We start from the raw sequence: 18,067 nt of genomic DNA, 5'->3' as shown, positions 1-18,067 counted from the left end.
CCGTTTGTCACTGATAAATACATTAACTTCTTAAGACAAATTCCTTAGTATGTAACATGTGCCCAACATGCATTTTGAATGAATCAGCACATACAGGTTTGTTTGTTTGTTTGCAATAATAGACATTGCAACTGCCTGTTTAAAAAATAACCAAATCCATGCAAATTGGTTACGTTTTGTTGATCTTCGTGATCGGTGTATAAACCACAAGTTCTGAAACATAACAAAGTAACTCTTCACATATTGAGGATTAATTGAGAAGAGAAAAGAACATTGAGGTGCTTCTTGTGTAATGGAACAGTTGGAAGGGTTTGACTACTTGGCATTGATTGATTAATAATCCATGTGCCCCCTTCAACGTTTCGATTCATATTTCAAGCCTTTTAGAATTAGTTGCTAGCATGTCAGTCCTCTTGATCTAGGATTCTCTCTAGGGCAGGGGTGTCAAACTCAAATTCATCGGGGGCCGCATCAGCAGTTTGGTCACCCTCAAAGGGCCGGTTGTGTCTGTAGGACTATGTGTCCACTCTTTATTATCATAAATTATTGTCACTGCATTCAATTATTACTGTTTTTTGTAATAATGTAAGCTCATTCCCGCCCCCACGCGGATCACATTCCTGCGTTGTGGCGCGTGTGTGGGAGGGGATGTAAACGAGGGAAATGTGAACAAAAGGTGGGGAATCGACGGCTTGGGGGGGGGGGCTCAACTAAACCTTCGGCAGGAAGGAGAAAGCCACTGCTGGGATTAAAAACCTGCAGATGGAAAGAGGGCTTCCCTCTCCCGCCCTGCGCACACCCAAACCCCGCTAGGCAGGATGCCACACGCTGCAACCCACCCCATGCTTTGGAGAGGGGCAGGAACATGCGGTGCAGTGCCAACTCCCTGGTTTGCTTTTGCATCCTCCCTCCTCAGCGCCAGAGTCCCTTCCCCTCGCGCTGAGGGAGGGCAGCGGATTTCTCGAGGAGGAAGGCGGCGGCAGCCCCAGCGGACGTGCATCTTTGCCTCAGAGCTGCTCTTCCCCCCACCCGTGCTGTTGTCGGCTTTGCCGCCGCCTCTCCCTACCAGGACTGCAGGCAGAGGAGGCTTGAAAACCTCCCCCCCCCCAAAAAATTCCCCTCCCACCTACTCAAACCGTGAGGCGACTCCATCTGGAGCCCTACATCACGAGGGGCTGAGAGGAGGCGGCGGCAGAGCGGGAAGAGCAGGAACCCGTGCCGTCGTCGCCGCCTCCCTCCCGGCCGCCCCCCGGGGAGCAGCTCCGCCGGAACCGAGAAGCCAAAGGGCGGCTCGGGGGTGGGGGGCAGAGCAAAAGCCAGGCACCCTCCCGAGTGTCTATGAGGAGAAAACGGGGGAAGAGGGAAGAGAAACCCAGCTCCATCAAGAGAGCGGCTGTTGCGCTTCGCCTACTTCCCCCTCAGGCTCACTCCGCGTCCCTTTCGCCCGCTCGCTCGCCCACCTCCTGATGCAGCCGAGGAGAGGAAGGGAAGCAGTGGGCGGCGGCTCCCCAGTGCCGCCTCACTCGCTCTCGGAGAAAACAGCAAAGCCCGCCAAAAAAAAATCCAGCGCTGCTCCGTCCCGGCACCAACTTTGCCGGCGGCGCCTGTATGGCTTTCCTACCTCCTCAGTGGGCTCCCTCCTCCTCCTCCTGCATCTCACTTCCCTGTCTGGCCGCTGTGCCACCGCCTCCCTCAGCCTCATTCAAAATTGAAATTCCCTGGCCAAGGCCGTCAGCGCAGCTCCAGCGCTCCGGCCTCCGCCTGCATCCCCGCCCCCAGTTTTGACCCTCGGCCAATCGCAGGCTCCAGAACTACTGTCATCAGCTAATGTCGGCGGCTACGCGGGCCACATGACGAGGTCTGGCGGGCCGGATTAGGCCCCCGGGCCTTGTGTTTGACACCCATGCTCTAGGGTATGGAATTCCAATGCAGGAAATCGCAACTAAAGCATCCATGATGATTCCCATTTCTGTCAAAACCAAACCCTACCCATAATGGACAGAGTCTGCAGCATATGGACTGTAGGTGAGACTATTTTCTAAGACCAAAGTTTGCCACCTGCTCCTTGCTACCAGCTGGAGGAGGGGAATTGAGCCTTTCTACTCCCCCACCCCCTTGTGGGGAAAACTGAGTTACTGCACTTGGGATTATTGTTGCAAGCCCTCTACTAGCACTTACTGCCTATAATGATTGCAGGTATCATAATAATAACAATAGTTACATAAACTGAAACTGAGCTAATAATAGTTACATAAACTGAAAGACCTTGGAAACTAGGAATCAGGTAATGAGCAGATATAATATGGTCAACAGAGCTTGAATGGTCTGCAAGAGATTCAGTAAGGAGCCACAATAATCGCCCTGGCTAAGTTTGTGCCTGATGTGCAACATCAACAAAGCTGGGATAGCTCAGATAGCATGAGACTCTTAATCTATGGGTCATGGATTTGTGCAAAATATTCCTGCATTGCAGGGGGTTGGATTAGATCAGGCATCCCCAAACTCGGCCCTCCAGATGTTTTGGGACTACAAATCCCATGCTAGGTCAATTTTACAGATTCAGTAAAGGGATTCCATGCTGTGTAGAAAGTGTTGGTTCCTTCCCTGGTGCGGTGCTCCCTTTGTAGAACGGTTAATTTGTCCATAAATGTCCCATACTTGTGAGAACCAGGCTTCAAACAGGTTCATACCTGGAGATTTCCAGTATTTTGCTATCACTAACGTAACTGACCCTCCCAATATTGTACTGCAGCCTCATCTTTTAGGAAATGCTATAGATATTTGTTTTATGAATAGAACCATTTGTCAGCCAGGCTCACTCTAAAGTGCAAATTTTGACGGCGATTCTGGTCCTGCACATCTTCAAGCTGCAGCTTTATGTCAGATGGTTCTATTCTTCATACTGAGTTCCATGCCTTTGTTTGCTGTTGTGGATACACTGGGTGAATTTAAAAATATTCTCTCTTAGTGCTTTTAATGCCTTATCCCAGTCATCAGCTAATTCTTTTTTAATTAAAGCAATCAAGGCTGCTGTGTCGATTGTGCCTTCCAGTCTCTCTGGGTGGTTGTTTTCATTATGCTGAGGCTGCGTCACCATATTGGGCTTGACAGAGGCCTGTTATTGTGGTTCTTCAATAGTCGAAAGAGACGGAAGTGGAAATTAGTCATCCACAGTGGTATTTTGTGATCCTTGGATTCTACAACTCATAGCCCACCTGGAGCTATTGAGTATCATAGAACTGTAGAGTTGGAAGGGAACCCTACAGTCTATCTTGTCCAACCCCCTGCAATGCAGGAATCTCAACTAAAGCATCCATGGCAAATGGCATACATACAGACATGCATCCTTGTCATCCTGGAAAAAAGTGACAAGTGGGGTACACAGCGTTCTGTCCTGGGCTCATTGTTGTTCAATGTCTATATAAATGACTTGGATGAAGGAATTGAGGTGATGCTCATCAAATTTGCAGATGACACCAAACTGGGAAGTTGTAGCTAAGTCTACAGAAGACAGAACCGGGATTCAAAAATGACCTTAACGGATTGGAGAGCTGGGCCCAAACTAACAGAATGAATTTCAATAGGGACAAATGTAAGGTTCTGCACTTAGGCTAGAAGAACCAGCTGCACAAATATAAGATGGGGGACACTGGGCTTGCTAGTAGTACATGTGAAAAGGATTGAGGGTTTTTAGTAGACCACAAGCTTAACATGAATCATCAGTGTGATGCAGCAGCAAAAAGAGCTAATGCTATTCTAGGCTGCTTCAACAAAAGTCTAGTGTCCAGATCAAGGGAAGTGATAGTACCACTCTATTCCACCTTTGACCATACCTGGGATACTGTGTCCAATTCTGGGCACCACAATTTAAGAAAGATGTTGACAAGCTGCAACGTGTGCCAAGGAGGGCAACCAAGATGATCAAGAGTATGGAAAGCTATGAGCAGCGGTTGAAGGAGGTATGTTTAGCCTGGAAAAGAGGAAACTGAGAGGACATATGATAGCCATCTTCAAATATCTTAAGGGCTTTCACATGGAACAAGCTTTTTTTCTCCTGCTCTGGAGAATAGGACTTGAACCAATGGCTTCAAGTTACAAGAAAGGAGATTCTGAGTAAACATCAGGGAGAACTTTCTTACAGGAAGAGCTGTTCAACAGCGGAACAGTCTCCCTCAGGAGGCTGTGAACTCTCCTTCCTTGGAGGTTTTTAAGCAGAGGTTGGAGGGCCATCTGTCATGAATGCTTTAGCTAAGATTCCTGCACTGCAGAGGGTTGGACTGGATGGTCCTTGGGGTCCCTTCCAACTCTACAATTTTATGATTCTATGATTCTGTGATAAATGCTTTGAGTACTCCAAAGTGTATCCAAATGCTTCTGCGAATCCTTCTGTTATTCTGAGCCATTTATATTTCTCATTTGTATTTATCACCCTTGTAATATCTGAAAAGTAATACTCAGGGCTTGAATGTTTATGAACTCTTTAGCTCCCCAGAATATGCTCTTATCATTAGGCTGTATGAATAGCTTACACTTTATTTAAAAAATCTGTATTGAGGATCATTAATAGCTTTCTTGTAACCAAATGCATTTTTATAAAATGCATTTTTGGCAGAGTCTTCTGTGCTGCAAGTGTAATCTTATTGCCATTAGCACCAATTTGTTTTCTCAAAAAATAAAAAACCCTACCCAACTATCAAGGGAACAGTTTAAGCAGGAACAATTTAACAAGCGTCCTTTTAAAAGCAAGAGTGTGAAAGTACATTTCTATGGATTTGAACAAATAACAAATCTTGTGGTTAACTCTTAAGTCAGCATTTACAAAAATGTTGGGAATTGGTTTGGTGGCAAATTCAGGAACCGCAAGATAGACATTATGGGGTTCTATCCTGGCCAGGTTCTTCTGGGCCTCCCAGTTCACACTCCTTGTCCTTGGAGAATTCCAGAGAACTTTTCCCTGGGGTGAGAATAGTCCGCAGGGGGACTAAAAAGCTGTTGTGCCAAGTTTCCATGGAAAATGGCAAAGTATTGTCATTATCCATAAGCCTGGTGTTAATGCCAGACTTCAGATCACAGACATATGTGTGTAAAATGAATTGTACCACATAAAATTCACCTCACATGATAAAAAGGCCATGTTCTTCCACATGTTTGCTTGCTGCATGTGGTGATCTTCCTCTCTAGAGGCATCTGTTGGGGGAAAATAAGATCTGTGACCCACATATGGGTAATTAACAACAGAATTGGCCAGATTTCTGGATTCTCTCCCGCAGGAGAGAGGCTGCAGCAAAGTTTAAAACAGTTGCAGAGTTCAGCAGAAGCATAGCTTGGGAATGCAGGTTGTTGGACCCCTTTTCATATCTTGTTTCACTTCACTTCTTGTTTCACTTGCCCCTCTCTCTCACCCTCTGACAATGAACAGACCACACAACTGTTAAGTAAGTTTAAAAGCTTTACTGACAAAATCCAAAGGTCTGGTTCATGCGTTATTCCATATAGCAACAAGAAGAACACAGGTACAAAATACAGAAAGATTATTACAAGCATGCGTTCTGAGCTTGGAGCAAACGCAGATATGTCATTTCTGGTTGGTTCCATGGCATGAAGAGAGAGTGAGGAAAGGAAAGTGAATAAAAAGCATGACCTGAGTCTCGCAATACAACTCCGTGGTCTTAACTCCTTCATGCATATTTGACAGCAATTTTGTACAGCACTCCCCATCTTTTGCTCTCACAGAACATCCTGCTCCGCTCTGTCCAGAATTTTTTCATCTTCCTGATAGCTCAAAGTGCCTCAAGGGGTTGTACCTTCTCCTCCAGCAGGGCAGCCACTTGCTGCAGGTAATTCCTCAGGTAGAAAAAGAAACAACACTGGCACGGCCAGTCACCGCAGCAGCTCTTGTTGTCCATATCTCTTGCTCCTATGCACTCCAACAGAACACTCCAGCTTTTTTCCTGCGAAACACCTTCACAAACACCCCTGTTTGCAATCTCCCAGTGATGTAGAAATGGGGTCTGCTAGCTCCACATCACCTCCTCTCTCAGCAGTAGCTCCCCTCCCTCAGACCATGTAATACAGCACATGGCCCAGAGCACACAAAAGCACACAAGCAAGCCTTCAACAACAAGCAACCAGCCTTAGCCCCAAAGGCACAAGCTCACTTTGTTCTCTCTTTTCCACCAATGCCCCTCAAATCTCCCAGTTTACTGGCCCTGTTTGCCAGCTCCCAGAGCCTGAGAACCAAGTGAGTGGATTAGAGGAAGGAAGGTTGGGTCATGTTGCAGACAATTTCATTGCTTTTCTTCTGATTGAAAGTTTTCTCAGCACTTGTTAAACAAGGTGAAATTAATCTTAGTATTCAAAGCTTTTGCTTAGCCAGTTTTCCAAGCACTTTCGGTACTGTATTAAAATTAATTTCTAAGTACTTGCTTTTCCCAATTTAGCTACTCAAAATGTGCCCTTTTCTGCTGTCAGTTTGTTAGCTTTATCTTTGTGTTCTTTTTAATCTCTGCAAAGTACCTGATTTGGCTGCTTTGTGCTTGACAGTCTGTTGATTACTACATATTCAGTAATTAGCTGTAAAGCTGGCAGCTTGACAGACTAGGTTAATTTCATATAGGCATTGTTAATGGTCCTCTTGGGCAATTTTATTTTGGCAGCATTTTTTCCTGACAGCTCAGGACTTTGTGGAAAGCATGGCCTCCATGGGGCTCTCCCTGGATAAATCTGGCCCTAAGCCAATGGCTTAGATCTGGTGTTTACCTCTGTGGACAAGGGTGATCTGACACTAAGTTCGAGTAGAACAAAAGAAGTGCCATGGTCGAATTACTTCCTTGTGCAACTAGACTTCACTGCAGGGAGGTGGGACCAGTTTGATGGTCCACTCCTGCCACTTAATGGATCCAAATGGCTTCCAGAGAGTGGTAGCCTCTCAGCTGATTCTCTGGTGGCCCTCTGGAATATGAAGTTAACCAGGGCTATCAACTGTCTGGCTCTAAAGCGCCCTCTCCAAATGCATGTAGCTCAAACGGCCCTGTGGTATTCCCCGGGACTGAGGGTGATGAGACAATCACTGAGATGGCTAGAGTGACAGTAGTGAAAGACTCATTCTGAATTGAACTGAACATGGGTTAGAGCTCAGCATCGAGCTTACCAAGTGGCAATGGCAAAGGCAAAGAACACCTTCTTTGCTGCCCCATTGCATCAGCAGAAAACAGTTCCAGGAGAGTCTCGTATTTTGTAGAACCACCTTTGTCATCGTGGTCCAGTAAGAACTCCAAGATCTCCAGCAACAATTTTGCTGATAAAATTGGTTGAATCTGGAAGGAGGTAGATTCCATCATGGTAGCAAGGACAGGATGAGAAAGTGCCAGCGCTCTACCGTGTTTCTCATAAAATAAGACACTGTCTTATATTTATTTTACTCAAGAAAATAAGCCTATGGCTTATTTTCAGGGGTGTCTTATTTTTTAAAAAAAATTACCTCCTCTTCCTGTTGCGGCTCGGCGCCCGGAACTGGCTGCTGCTGCTGCGCGCTTTGTTGGCTCTTGCCGGGTCCCGTCGGCGCTCGGAGCGGCACGCGCTGCAGCTCTTGCCGCGTCCCGCCGGTCGGTGCTTGGCGCGGCGCACGCTGCTGGGCATTTTGGAGGGGCAGCAGCATCATAAAAGCGAGCCAGACGGAGCAGGGCAATGGGCTCCGTGGGTTGGTGAATGCTTCACTCTTGAAGGAAGCTTTCCCAGACCCCCTTAAAAAACCACTTCTTTAAAAAACCCATCTTTGGACCCCACCACTATGGCCAATTATCATCCAGTCTCTTGGACAAGGTGATTGAGCGCGTGGTCAAAGAAACAACTCCAGGCACGTCTGGACTATTTGGACCCCTTCCAATCAGGTTTCAGGCCCAATCATGGGAACATCCTGTGTGGGTGTCTGGAGGTAGTTGGAGGGTGGATGGAGGTTCATTGATGGAGGTTGAATCCCAACAAGACAGAAGTACTGTTTCTGAGGGACAAGGGGACAAACAGGTGTGGGGGATTCCCTGGTCCTGAATGGGGTAACTGTGCCCCTGAAAGACCAGATGTCCAGCCTGGGAGTCATTCTGGACTCACAGCTGTCCATTGTGGCATAGGGCAACTGTCTACCAGTTCCATCTGGTACGCCAGCTGAGACCCGGCATACTGATGGAGCTGAGAGTGATACATGCCCTGGTTATCTCTTGAACTACTGCAATGCACTCCACATGGGGATACCTTTCAAGGTGACTCAGAAACAACCAATCCAGAATGTGGCTGCAGACTGGTGACTGGTAGTGGCTGCTGGGAGCATATAACACCGGTCCTGAAAGATCCATATTGGCTCCCAGTATGTTTCCAAGCATGGGTGCGGGTGGTGCTGTTGTCTAAACCACAGAGCCTAGGGCTTGCCGATCAGAAGGCCGGTGGTTCAAATCCCATTGCTTGGTCCCTGCTCCTGCCAACTTAGCAGTTCGAAAGTACGTCAAAGTGCAAGTAGATAAATAGGTACTGCTCCAGTGGGAAGGTAAACAGCGTTTCCGTGCGCTGCTCTGGTCCTCGAAAGATTCCATCAGCGGTGTCTCCGAAAAATTTTACACATCACTTGGGAAGACAGGCAAACTAATACCAGTGTACTGGAAGAAGCAAAGATCACCAGTGTTGAAGCAATGATTCTTCAACATCAACTTCGTTGGACTGGTCATGTTGTGTGGATGCCTGATGATCGTCTTCCAAAGCACCTACTCTATTCCGAACTTAAAAATTGAAAGCGTAATGCTGGTGGTCAACAAAAGAGGTTTAAAGACTGTTTCAAGGCAAATCTAAAAAATGTAGTATAAACACTGACAACTGGGAAACACTGGCCTGTGAGCGCTCCAGTTGGAGAACAGCCTTTACCAAGGTGTCATGGGCTTTGAAGAAACTCGAACTCAGGACGCAAGGGAGAAATGTGCTAAGAGGAAGGCACGTTTGGCAAATCCACACTGTGATGAACTCCCGCCTGGAAACCAATGTCCCCACTGTGGAAGGATGTGTGGGTCCAGAATTGGCCTCCAGTCACTAACGGACCCATTGTTAAAACCGTGTTTATGGAGGACAATCTTACTCGGCTAGATTGCCAAAGAAGAATATTAGTCATGCCTATTCAGGGGCGGTAAACACATGGCATGGTGGGGTTATACTGCCCTCTCATGCCTGAAGGCAGGCGATGCAGTAAGATCTTTGTCAGTAACCATAAGCAGATGGCTCAGTCCATTTCTTGTCTTGGCCCAGAGTGGCTGTGTGTTCTTAATCCTCCCAACAGTCCACAGTCCTTATGTTAGTCAGTGCCAGGGTAACTGTACAGTCTCTGTTCTGCTGTTTGTTACATGATTAGTCACATGATAATAGACTGGAGTGACAGCTCTCTCTGACTTTGAGTGGTAGACTCCAGCTGCTGATTTTTGACAGGGGAAGCTGGGAGGATCAACACAGCTAATGTATTGCAAAGCAAGAGAATAAAATGTGCATCTTGGAAAGGTCTATGGGTAACACACTCTTCTCATTCTACACTCTGATTCTTTGACTTTTGGAGCCAAAAAGGGTTTAAAAGGATCTGAAATCACATTGGTATCAGATGGTTTTTCAGGAGCTAACACCCTTTTACGACTGGAAACCTGCCCTCTAGGCACTGCATGAGGATCTGAAGAGGCACTGGCAACGTAATTATGAATTGCTTCATGAATTTTCATGAGGATGTAAAGGTTTTTCATGGACGTGACCCTGCAATATTTATATTTGGAGGCATTTTCAGGGGTATCACAGCGCCCAAATTTGCTTTCTTGAACAGCTGCAGTCCAAAATGAATGAATCAATAGAACTGCAGTATGCATTCATCAGGAGCTGAAGGGCTGCTCTTTGTGGAGCACTGATGACCATGTGTTTTTCAAGTTTCATGAGGCACAATTGCTTCTCTTTTTACCATTGTTTCACCTGGGGCCTGAAGGCAGCTCCCCATAGAGCACATCCTTGGGGATCCTGCCACCTTCCATTCTGTGGACGTGACCAAGTCAGTGTAGACATTGCTGAGGCAGAAGTGTGACCATACTGGGAATGTGGGCTTGGAAGAGCAAATATTTGTGAGTCTGTTGTGCCAAAATCTTCCTGACCCAGTGCATATGGAAGGCACTGGCGCATTGCTCCTGTCAGTTGTAAGTTGCCCATGACTCACTTCCACAAAGCAGTGTGCTCAACACACAAGCTTGGTAGACCTTCATATTGGTACTGGTCATTAGCATCACATTCTCCCAGACCCTTTTGGAGAGGTGAGCCATTGCCGGAGCTGCCTTGCCAATACACTTGTCCAGCTCAGCATCAGTGGAGAGGTTTCTGGTGGAGCCCAGGTAGACAAAATTGTCTGCCACCTCAAGCGTGTGATCACCAAAGCTGATGCGTAGAGTGCTGGCAGTGTCCTGACCCAAGATGTTTGGCTTGGGTCAGGCTGATGGTGAGGAAACACTTGCAAAGCCTTCCTAGACCATCGGTGATGCTACCAAGCAGGGAAACTCCTGCATTTTTGTGGATCCCGTGAAGCATATATTCTTTCACTCAGTACCAGAATCTCCACGGAAGAAGAAGAGAAGAGTTTGGATTTGATATCCCACTTTATTACTACCTGAAGGAGTCTCAAAGCGGCTAACAATCTCCTTTCCCTTCCTCCCCCACAACAAACACTCTGTGAGGTGAGTGGGGCTGAGAGACTTCAGAGAAGTGTGACTAGCCCAAGGTCACCCAGCAGCTGCATGTGGAGGAGCGGGGACGCCGAACCCAGTTCCCCAGATTACGAGTCTACCGCTCTTAACCACTACATCACACTTGGATGGGCTTCTGAAAGACATGAGACTATTAGTTCTGGTGCAGAATTAATGTTTATAAAAAATAACGGGCGTGGGTCTTCTGAATCTGATCTCAATTTAAATAACAATGCAGAGAGAGGTTCTGTAGAAACATGTAGCACTCACTTTTCCACTGAAAGCCCACTTGGATGGGTTTCTGAAAGACATGAGACTATTAATCTCAGAGTTGTGGGTTCAAGCCTCATATTGGACAAGATTCCCGCATTGCAGGGAGTTGAACTAGATCAGGCTTCCTCAACCTCGGCCCTCCAGATCTTTTGAGACTACAGTTCCCATCATCCCTGACCACTGGTCCTGCTAGCTAGGGATCCTGAGAGTTGTAGGCCAAAAACATCTGGAGGGCCAAGTTTGAGGAAGCCTGAACGAAATGACCCTTGATGACACTTGTGATCCTTTCCAATGCTACAATTCTACGATTCTAAGTGTTTATCAAACTCACTTTTCAGAGCGCTGATAACTTACCTCTTGATTCTGGCCTTCATCTGCAAGCAGTGCACATGTGCTTCTAATTGCCTAACTGGTGTAGCTGGCTTATATTTTCACTAGAAAATTGAAAATATCCAGGCGACCTTACAATGCAGTGTTAGTGTGTTTTCCAGCAAGGTAGCCAACTACTTATCAAACTCAATGCCTCTTTGGCAGGGATGTGAAGGCTTAGTGTTGATTGCAAAGGGGTGTATCTCTTCCATGGGGTCCACAAAGTTTTTCCTTAATGTGGAAGGATTCCTCAGTGTCAGAATTGTACCTTAGGCAGCCTTACTGGAGTACAGTCCAGGCGGACTAGGTTGCAGAACAGACGCTTGGGACAGCATGTCTAGGTGCCCTGGAAGAAGTCATCGCCATGTGGGTTATTTCCAATAACCATGACAAACTTGGCCAGAATACAGCAATAGTACCACTATATTGCGTACTTCCTACATCCTTTTGCACCATCAGTGGCAGAAAGGCACACTTGAAGCCTATGGTGAGTGCAGAGCAGTGGTCGAGAATGGTGCCTTCTATTACTCTGTTTTCCCCCTTGAAAATCTTTTTTGTATGCTCGTATAATTAGTTGCTGCCATCTGGTGGTGGGACGATATTATATGAATAATCTTTGCAGCAGTGAAATGTTAAAACATTCTGAAAACAGATCTAACATATTAAGTGTAGTGCAAGTGGTTTGAGCAGACATTTGCTGCTCTGAACACGCTCTGGAATGTATGTTCAAACTGCATCCACCACGATTACAACGCTTTGTCTGTATTGACCCAGAAAGGAAATGAGAAAAATCAGACATAAAATGACACATCAGAATCTTGTCGTTCATGCACCTTTTGCTCTAGAGCTGATACACACTTTATTTTCTTCCTCTGTCACAGGCCTGTAACCACAGGGAGGCATTGTGGGGCAAACCCCGTCCTGGATTAGACTGGCCACAGTAGGTCACCCAGTCTCTCCAACCACCACCTTGGCACTTATGGGGTGGCCTGGGGTGACAACTGTCCACAACCCTATTAGGAGACTAGATTGGAGATCCTTCAGATACCCTATATTAATTCACTTTGCAATATATTTTCTCTTATATTTTCTTTTTATCATTTCCCAAGACTAAGGGAAACATTACCTGATCCTAATCATGTTTACTTGGAAGTTATCTTAATAGGTTTGCAGCCTAATGGTTAGAACTATTTTTATTTTATACACTGAAGTTACCATGACTAATCTAGAACCAAGAGCTCATCTTTTTGCCCAGGGGAGGAGGTGATCAGGAAAACTGTGCAGGAAGAAAGGGTTAACAAGCTTATGTCCGCAATGTTTCGGTTTCCTTTCAAACTGTAGCCAGAGCAATTGCGTTGTGCAAGGCAGTGCAAGACTGTCTCGCCAGAGTGGTGCATGCTCTAGTTATCTCCCACTTGGACTACTGCAATGCGCTCTATGTGGGGCTACCTTTGAAGGTGACCCGGAAACTGCAATTAATCCAGAATGCGGCAGCTAGGCTGGTGACTGGGAGTGGCCGCCGAGACCACATAACACCGGCCCTAAGACATTGGCTCCCAGTATGTTTCCGAGCACAATTCAAAGTGTTGGTGCTGACCTTTAAAGCCCTAAACGGCATTGGTCCTGTATACCTGAAGGAGCATCTCCACCCCCATCGTTTAGCCCGGACACTGAGATCCAGCGCCGAGGGCCTTCTGGCGGTTCCCTCACTGCGAGAAGCAAAGCTACAGGGAACCAGGCAGAGGGCCTTTTCGGTAGTGGCGCCCGCCCTGTGGAACGCCCTCCCTTCTATCTGACGTTTAGAAGACATCTGAAGGCAGCCCTGTTTAGGGAAGCTTTAAATGTTTGATGCTTTATTGTGTTTTTGATATTCTGTTGTGAGCTGCCCAGAGTGGTGGGGGAAACCCAGCCAGATGGGCAGGGTATTAATAATAATAATAATAATAATAATAATAATAATAATAGGGACTTGGAAGATAGAAAGCTGCCTTATGCTGGTCCATCTAGCACAGTAATGGCAACAATGAACAGCAGCCCCTCTTGAGGATTTCAGGCAGGAATTCCCCCGTCTTGTTTAGCGATGCTGGGGATTGAACTTGATACCTTCTGCATCCAAAGCAGATGCTCTATCACAGAGCTGTAGCCTTCACAGCGCTAAGGCCAGAGTTGCACCTCTGCCTGCTCTTGGTGATTAAGATCTGCTTACAAAAGGGCAGCAGGCAGAGGCTCCCCTTCTTCTTTGCTGTTGTGCTTAGATAAGAGATAACATCTTTCTGTATCTAACTCCATATGAACTCCAGGTGACTGACAGGTGGGTTTGGTTTGTCCAAAATGGCCTTGTGGGCCAAATTCTGAGGCCTGGTGAACCTGATTAAGCCCACAGGCTGCTAAAGACATTTGTCGCAAACACACCCAGCCCGTGGAACAGCTGTTGCCTTATCATTGCAGCACCTGAACTACCTTAGTCTGCATTCTGGAGCATATTACCTGTGTTTAAGAATCTTCATCTTTTGTGGCTCTGCAGTTCTGTCCTTCCCATGAACATGTGCTTAACATTCTTAAACAAAACTGTTGCAATTAAGGGATTTACATGGAAGGTAAGCTGAGAGTAATTCTGTCTGCAGATGAAAATTTCTGGCATATGCTGGTTTATTTTAGTACCCTCTTTATTACTAATGTAAAATGGCCTGATATTAATATCAAATTAAATATTTTTTCCCTTTTTTTCAGAGCTACTTGAAAGAAATTTTAAGAGAAATAGGCATCTACAACGTTAAGGGAACACACAAAAACACTTGGGAACTTAAGCCAGAATACAGGCATTACCAAGGAGAAGATAAGAGTGATTAGCACAATTGTTAAGCCAGCAAGAAAGTTGTCAATTGTGGGAGCAAGAAGAGTTGCTGAACTGTTCACCCTTAAAATACTAAGTGTTAATAATTTTTTAAGAAGTCTAGCTTCATTAAAAAAGATTCTGCAAGAAACATGTTTTGGTTCTGCAAACATATTATTTAAAGAATAAACATGCATTAGGTTTCTTTGTAATAATTGGCCTTTTATCATTTTTATTTTTTTACGTTTTGTAAAAATATAACAATGTTAGTAAGGACTGGTATTATTTATTGCAGAGATGTGTTTATTTCAGTACTAAAATCCTGTGTGGTCCTGACCATATTATGGGTTGCTGTCCAACTTTTTGAATTATGCCTTATTAAGAAATAGAAGTGGAACATAGTTTGAATAGCTTCTGAAATGATGGGAAGAGGAAATTAATACAAAACGAAAGCATTTAAATACAGTAAGTAAAAATATGACTTCTTTGTATTAAAATTATTTTGTTTCTGTATTAATAAAAGCAGTTTCTAATTTGTACAAACACAAAATGCTTGTTCTGCTTTTAGATTTAAAACATTCATGGTGGCTTTAGGCCACAAGGGTCAGCTGATCAGTATTCTTCATGACCAGCCATTCTAGAAATTAGGAAGGGGCAGGTGCTGCTAAGCATTACTCAGTTCCTGAGTTCATATATTTGTTCAAGTTATCTAGGTCTGCGGAACCTTCAAAATCAAGCACTTTTTCAGTAGTGCAAACGTTCTTTTTACAAAAAGTAGGAGCCAAGAAGACCTTCCTTAAGAACCAGTTTAGGAGGTAAGAGATTTCACTGACTGAGCAGATGAGCCGAGGGATTTTTCATTTAATTTTTTTCTTTGAGCAGCTGCAGATTGAAACTACAGAAGGAAGAGTTGGAGGGCAACTAACTCCTGTTCTTACCAGTGCACATGAGAGCAAGGGAAGAAGCCAAGCATGTGCCCTCTTCAGTAACCTGGGACAAGAGACCAATGCACTTTATCCTAGGTCACACCTCACCTTGGTTTGCATAAATCAGCTGAATTTATGCTGTTAAGCTAAATTTGATTGCCAGCTGTATTTGCACACCAAGGTGCTGTTACAAACATGCCCACATTGCTGTCGTGGCTCAGGCTTTTGGAGACAGGTTAAAAACCTTGTGCTTATCTTCATAGTCTACTGTTGTACCTGCAATCAAGGTTGTTGTTAGTGTATGTAGATATTTAAAATTTGGTCAGCTGCCTTGAGTATCTTTTGTAGAAAAGATACTTTGAGCATTTGTTACCTTGGGAACTGAATTGTTTAGGGTACTGCACAAAAACTAAAGATGGTGGCAATTGATAAAATTTATGATCTTCTATACCAAACCTAAGCAGCATGCAAAATGTGTGTGCAGAGGCTCATAAATGTGGATGACAAATATGAATCAACTGCAAAGATGGGAAAAGAAAAGCAGGAAAACCCTAGCCAAGGCTGTATCTGAAATACTGAGATTAAGATCACTGTTCAGGTATGGAGTCTGGAGTAGCTTCAATGAAAGGCTGATTTCTGTAATAGTAGTTTCTCTCCGCCCCCCACACCATGGGCCTCAGAACAAACTTTTTTCACATGAACCCAAGGTGTTGAAGAGTGGTATAGTTATGTAATAACTAAAACAAAAATACTTTAGCAGGCCATTGCTACATCTAGTTCAATTCTGTCATTTCTGCTTGAATGGCAAAATGTCTGCACTTTTGCTGTGCGTTTTTGGGTACACTCTGTGTAAATTACGTTACCATCAGAGCTAAAGCTAATGGCTACCATCCGGTTTTGTAGCCAGAGTATGATGGCAGGATGATTTTACTGTTGAAAATTTTTTATTTAGCCTATCCAGTGCACAAATGCAGCAGACTCTGGGCTGAGGGCAAACATATTGTACCTCTGCACTGCCCCCTTCTCTTGTAGATAATCCAAATTCTGTAGGCTTAACACAAAAATGAGTTACTGGCAGACATGAGTGAACTTCATTTGCAACAAATCCACATACCACAAACTAGTATGGTAGCAGTTTGCTTTTCTGTTGCACCAGCCACAGCTTTTTAAATAATGGTCTTGCTTCACTCTTGACACCTTACGGTTACCTTCCAACACAGCTGAAATAGGCATACAATCACACAACCCAGAACAAGGAATTTAAACATTCACTTACATTTTGAACTACCTGAAACTTGTTAATGAGAGGGAGAAAGCCATTTCCTGCAATATAGTGGGGGTTGCCCACAGGATGTTCATATAAATTTCTGGAAAACATGTGACATATCTGCCATCTCTTCCCCAAGCTAGTGTAGCCAAGGCCAGTGAAATAAGCCCATACTATACTCCCCCTTCAAAGATGAGTAGCTTCCAGCTTTCCACAGCAATGTGCATATTGAAGTAAACTGTGACTCCCACCTGTGCCACTGCTCATTTTAGGCCATGTGTGGGAAATGGAGATTTTGGGAGAACATTGTGGAGAAATTATTATACTTCAAGTAACAGCCCCCAAAACTTGTGCTATTGCAAAGCTCCCCTCTTGCAGCCAATTCTCACATGTTAAGGCAGCTAAATTAAGAGTTAAGTTTGATCCTGGGTGCACTAAATGTGTAAATTTTGTACTTTGGGCCTTATGAGATGTGAATGTGTCACTAGTAAAGTGCATGGCTTCCTGAAATTTTTCAAGGTAGTATGAAAGGCATTCTTGTAATCATAGTAGCAATTTATATATTTATTTTTTAAAAAGGATGACCAGAGCTAGTTCTATGCCTATATAACACAGTGGCCCACTACTGTATTAGCAAAGGCAATACAGTATAGGAAAGTTTCAGATTCAGGGGTACAAAAAAACTACAAGGTTTTGCCTGTCAAATATACCAATACTTTGGCACTCTTTTTTAATATGCTAATTTTGTTCATTTTGGGATTCTACCAGCCTGTAGGAGAAACCTTGATGGTGGAAAACCTTTTCCTGCTCCTACCTGCTACAAGCTATCATCTGGAGTGAAGTGGAGCTTCACTCATGGAACAAAACTAGTGCCTTCTCCCCCCACCCCAAAATGCCCTGGAGGGTCCCCCTCAACCTTCCAGAACAGTTTTTGTGGTTACAGGAAGCTGTAAGGGGCAGAGTAACTTCACACAAGCCTAGTGGGCCAGTAACTGAATTCTGTGCAGAGGAATTCATTTTTTTTTGGGGGGGGGGACAGACATGCTTTTAGGGATCAGTTTCTCAAAATCAAGTTAAACATGAAGGGAGGGGGAATGAGTCACTCCACACTGCCTGACAAAACTCTGCTTGCTTCGGCAGATAATTGTTCAAATTTTGTTTAGATGTAAAAGTAGTATCAGTGATACATCAACAAAAAAAGACCGCATGATGTACACAGTATCTGCAACCCCCTTTTCAATCCCCTCCCCAAATGATTTTGCTCTGAGCAGCAAGCATTCTGGTGTTACATTGTTTTTTCATTCACAGGATGAACCTGCTAGGTGGGAAAGAGGGATAGAACAAGCATTGAAGCATCAAAGGGGAACCAAAATGAAAAACTTAAAAAGGATAACAAAACTGTACTACTAAACCGTAACACACATGCAAGACTATGTATAAGTCTCGGGAATACATAGCCTAAGTATCTTTCTTAATACACTCTTGATACACAGCACAGCAACTGCTTGGCTACTACCTCTACATGCCAGGTTTCCGATCTTTTTGGAAACAAGGATCCAAAACTGCTCTAGGCTCACAGTGCCAACCAGGGAGATTCCCCAACTACTACTATCAGTACTTGTAGCACGCCAAGTCTCTCAAAGGAACTTCCTGTTCTTTT

At 44.8% G+C, this 18,067-nt stretch overlaps 1 protein-coding gene across 1 annotated transcript in view; it reads left to right on the top strand.

The window, feature by feature from the left end:
• GTF2F2 (general transcription factor IIF subunit 2) overlaps positions 1-17,073 on the top strand; it is a 56,407-nt gene extending 39,334 nt beyond the window's left edge. Inside the window, exon 9 of the mRNA XM_035137523.2 lies at positions 14,112-17,073. Within this exon, the coding sequence (XP_034993414.1) occupies positions 14,112-14,231 (120 nt within the window). The 3' untranslated portion in view covers positions 14,232-17,073. The remainder of the gene's footprint in view (positions 1-14,111) is intronic.
• The last annotated feature ends 994 nt before the right edge of the window (positions 17,074-18,067 follow it).

The sequence above is a fragment of the Zootoca vivipara genome, chromosome 5 (assembly GCF_963506605.1).
Source record: "Zootoca vivipara chromosome 5, rZooViv1.1, whole genome shotgun sequence".
Classification (NCBI taxonomy): Eukaryota; Metazoa; Chordata; class Lepidosauria; order Squamata; family Lacertidae; genus Zootoca; species Zootoca vivipara.
This window is presented reverse-complemented; position numbering and strand designations above follow the sequence as displayed.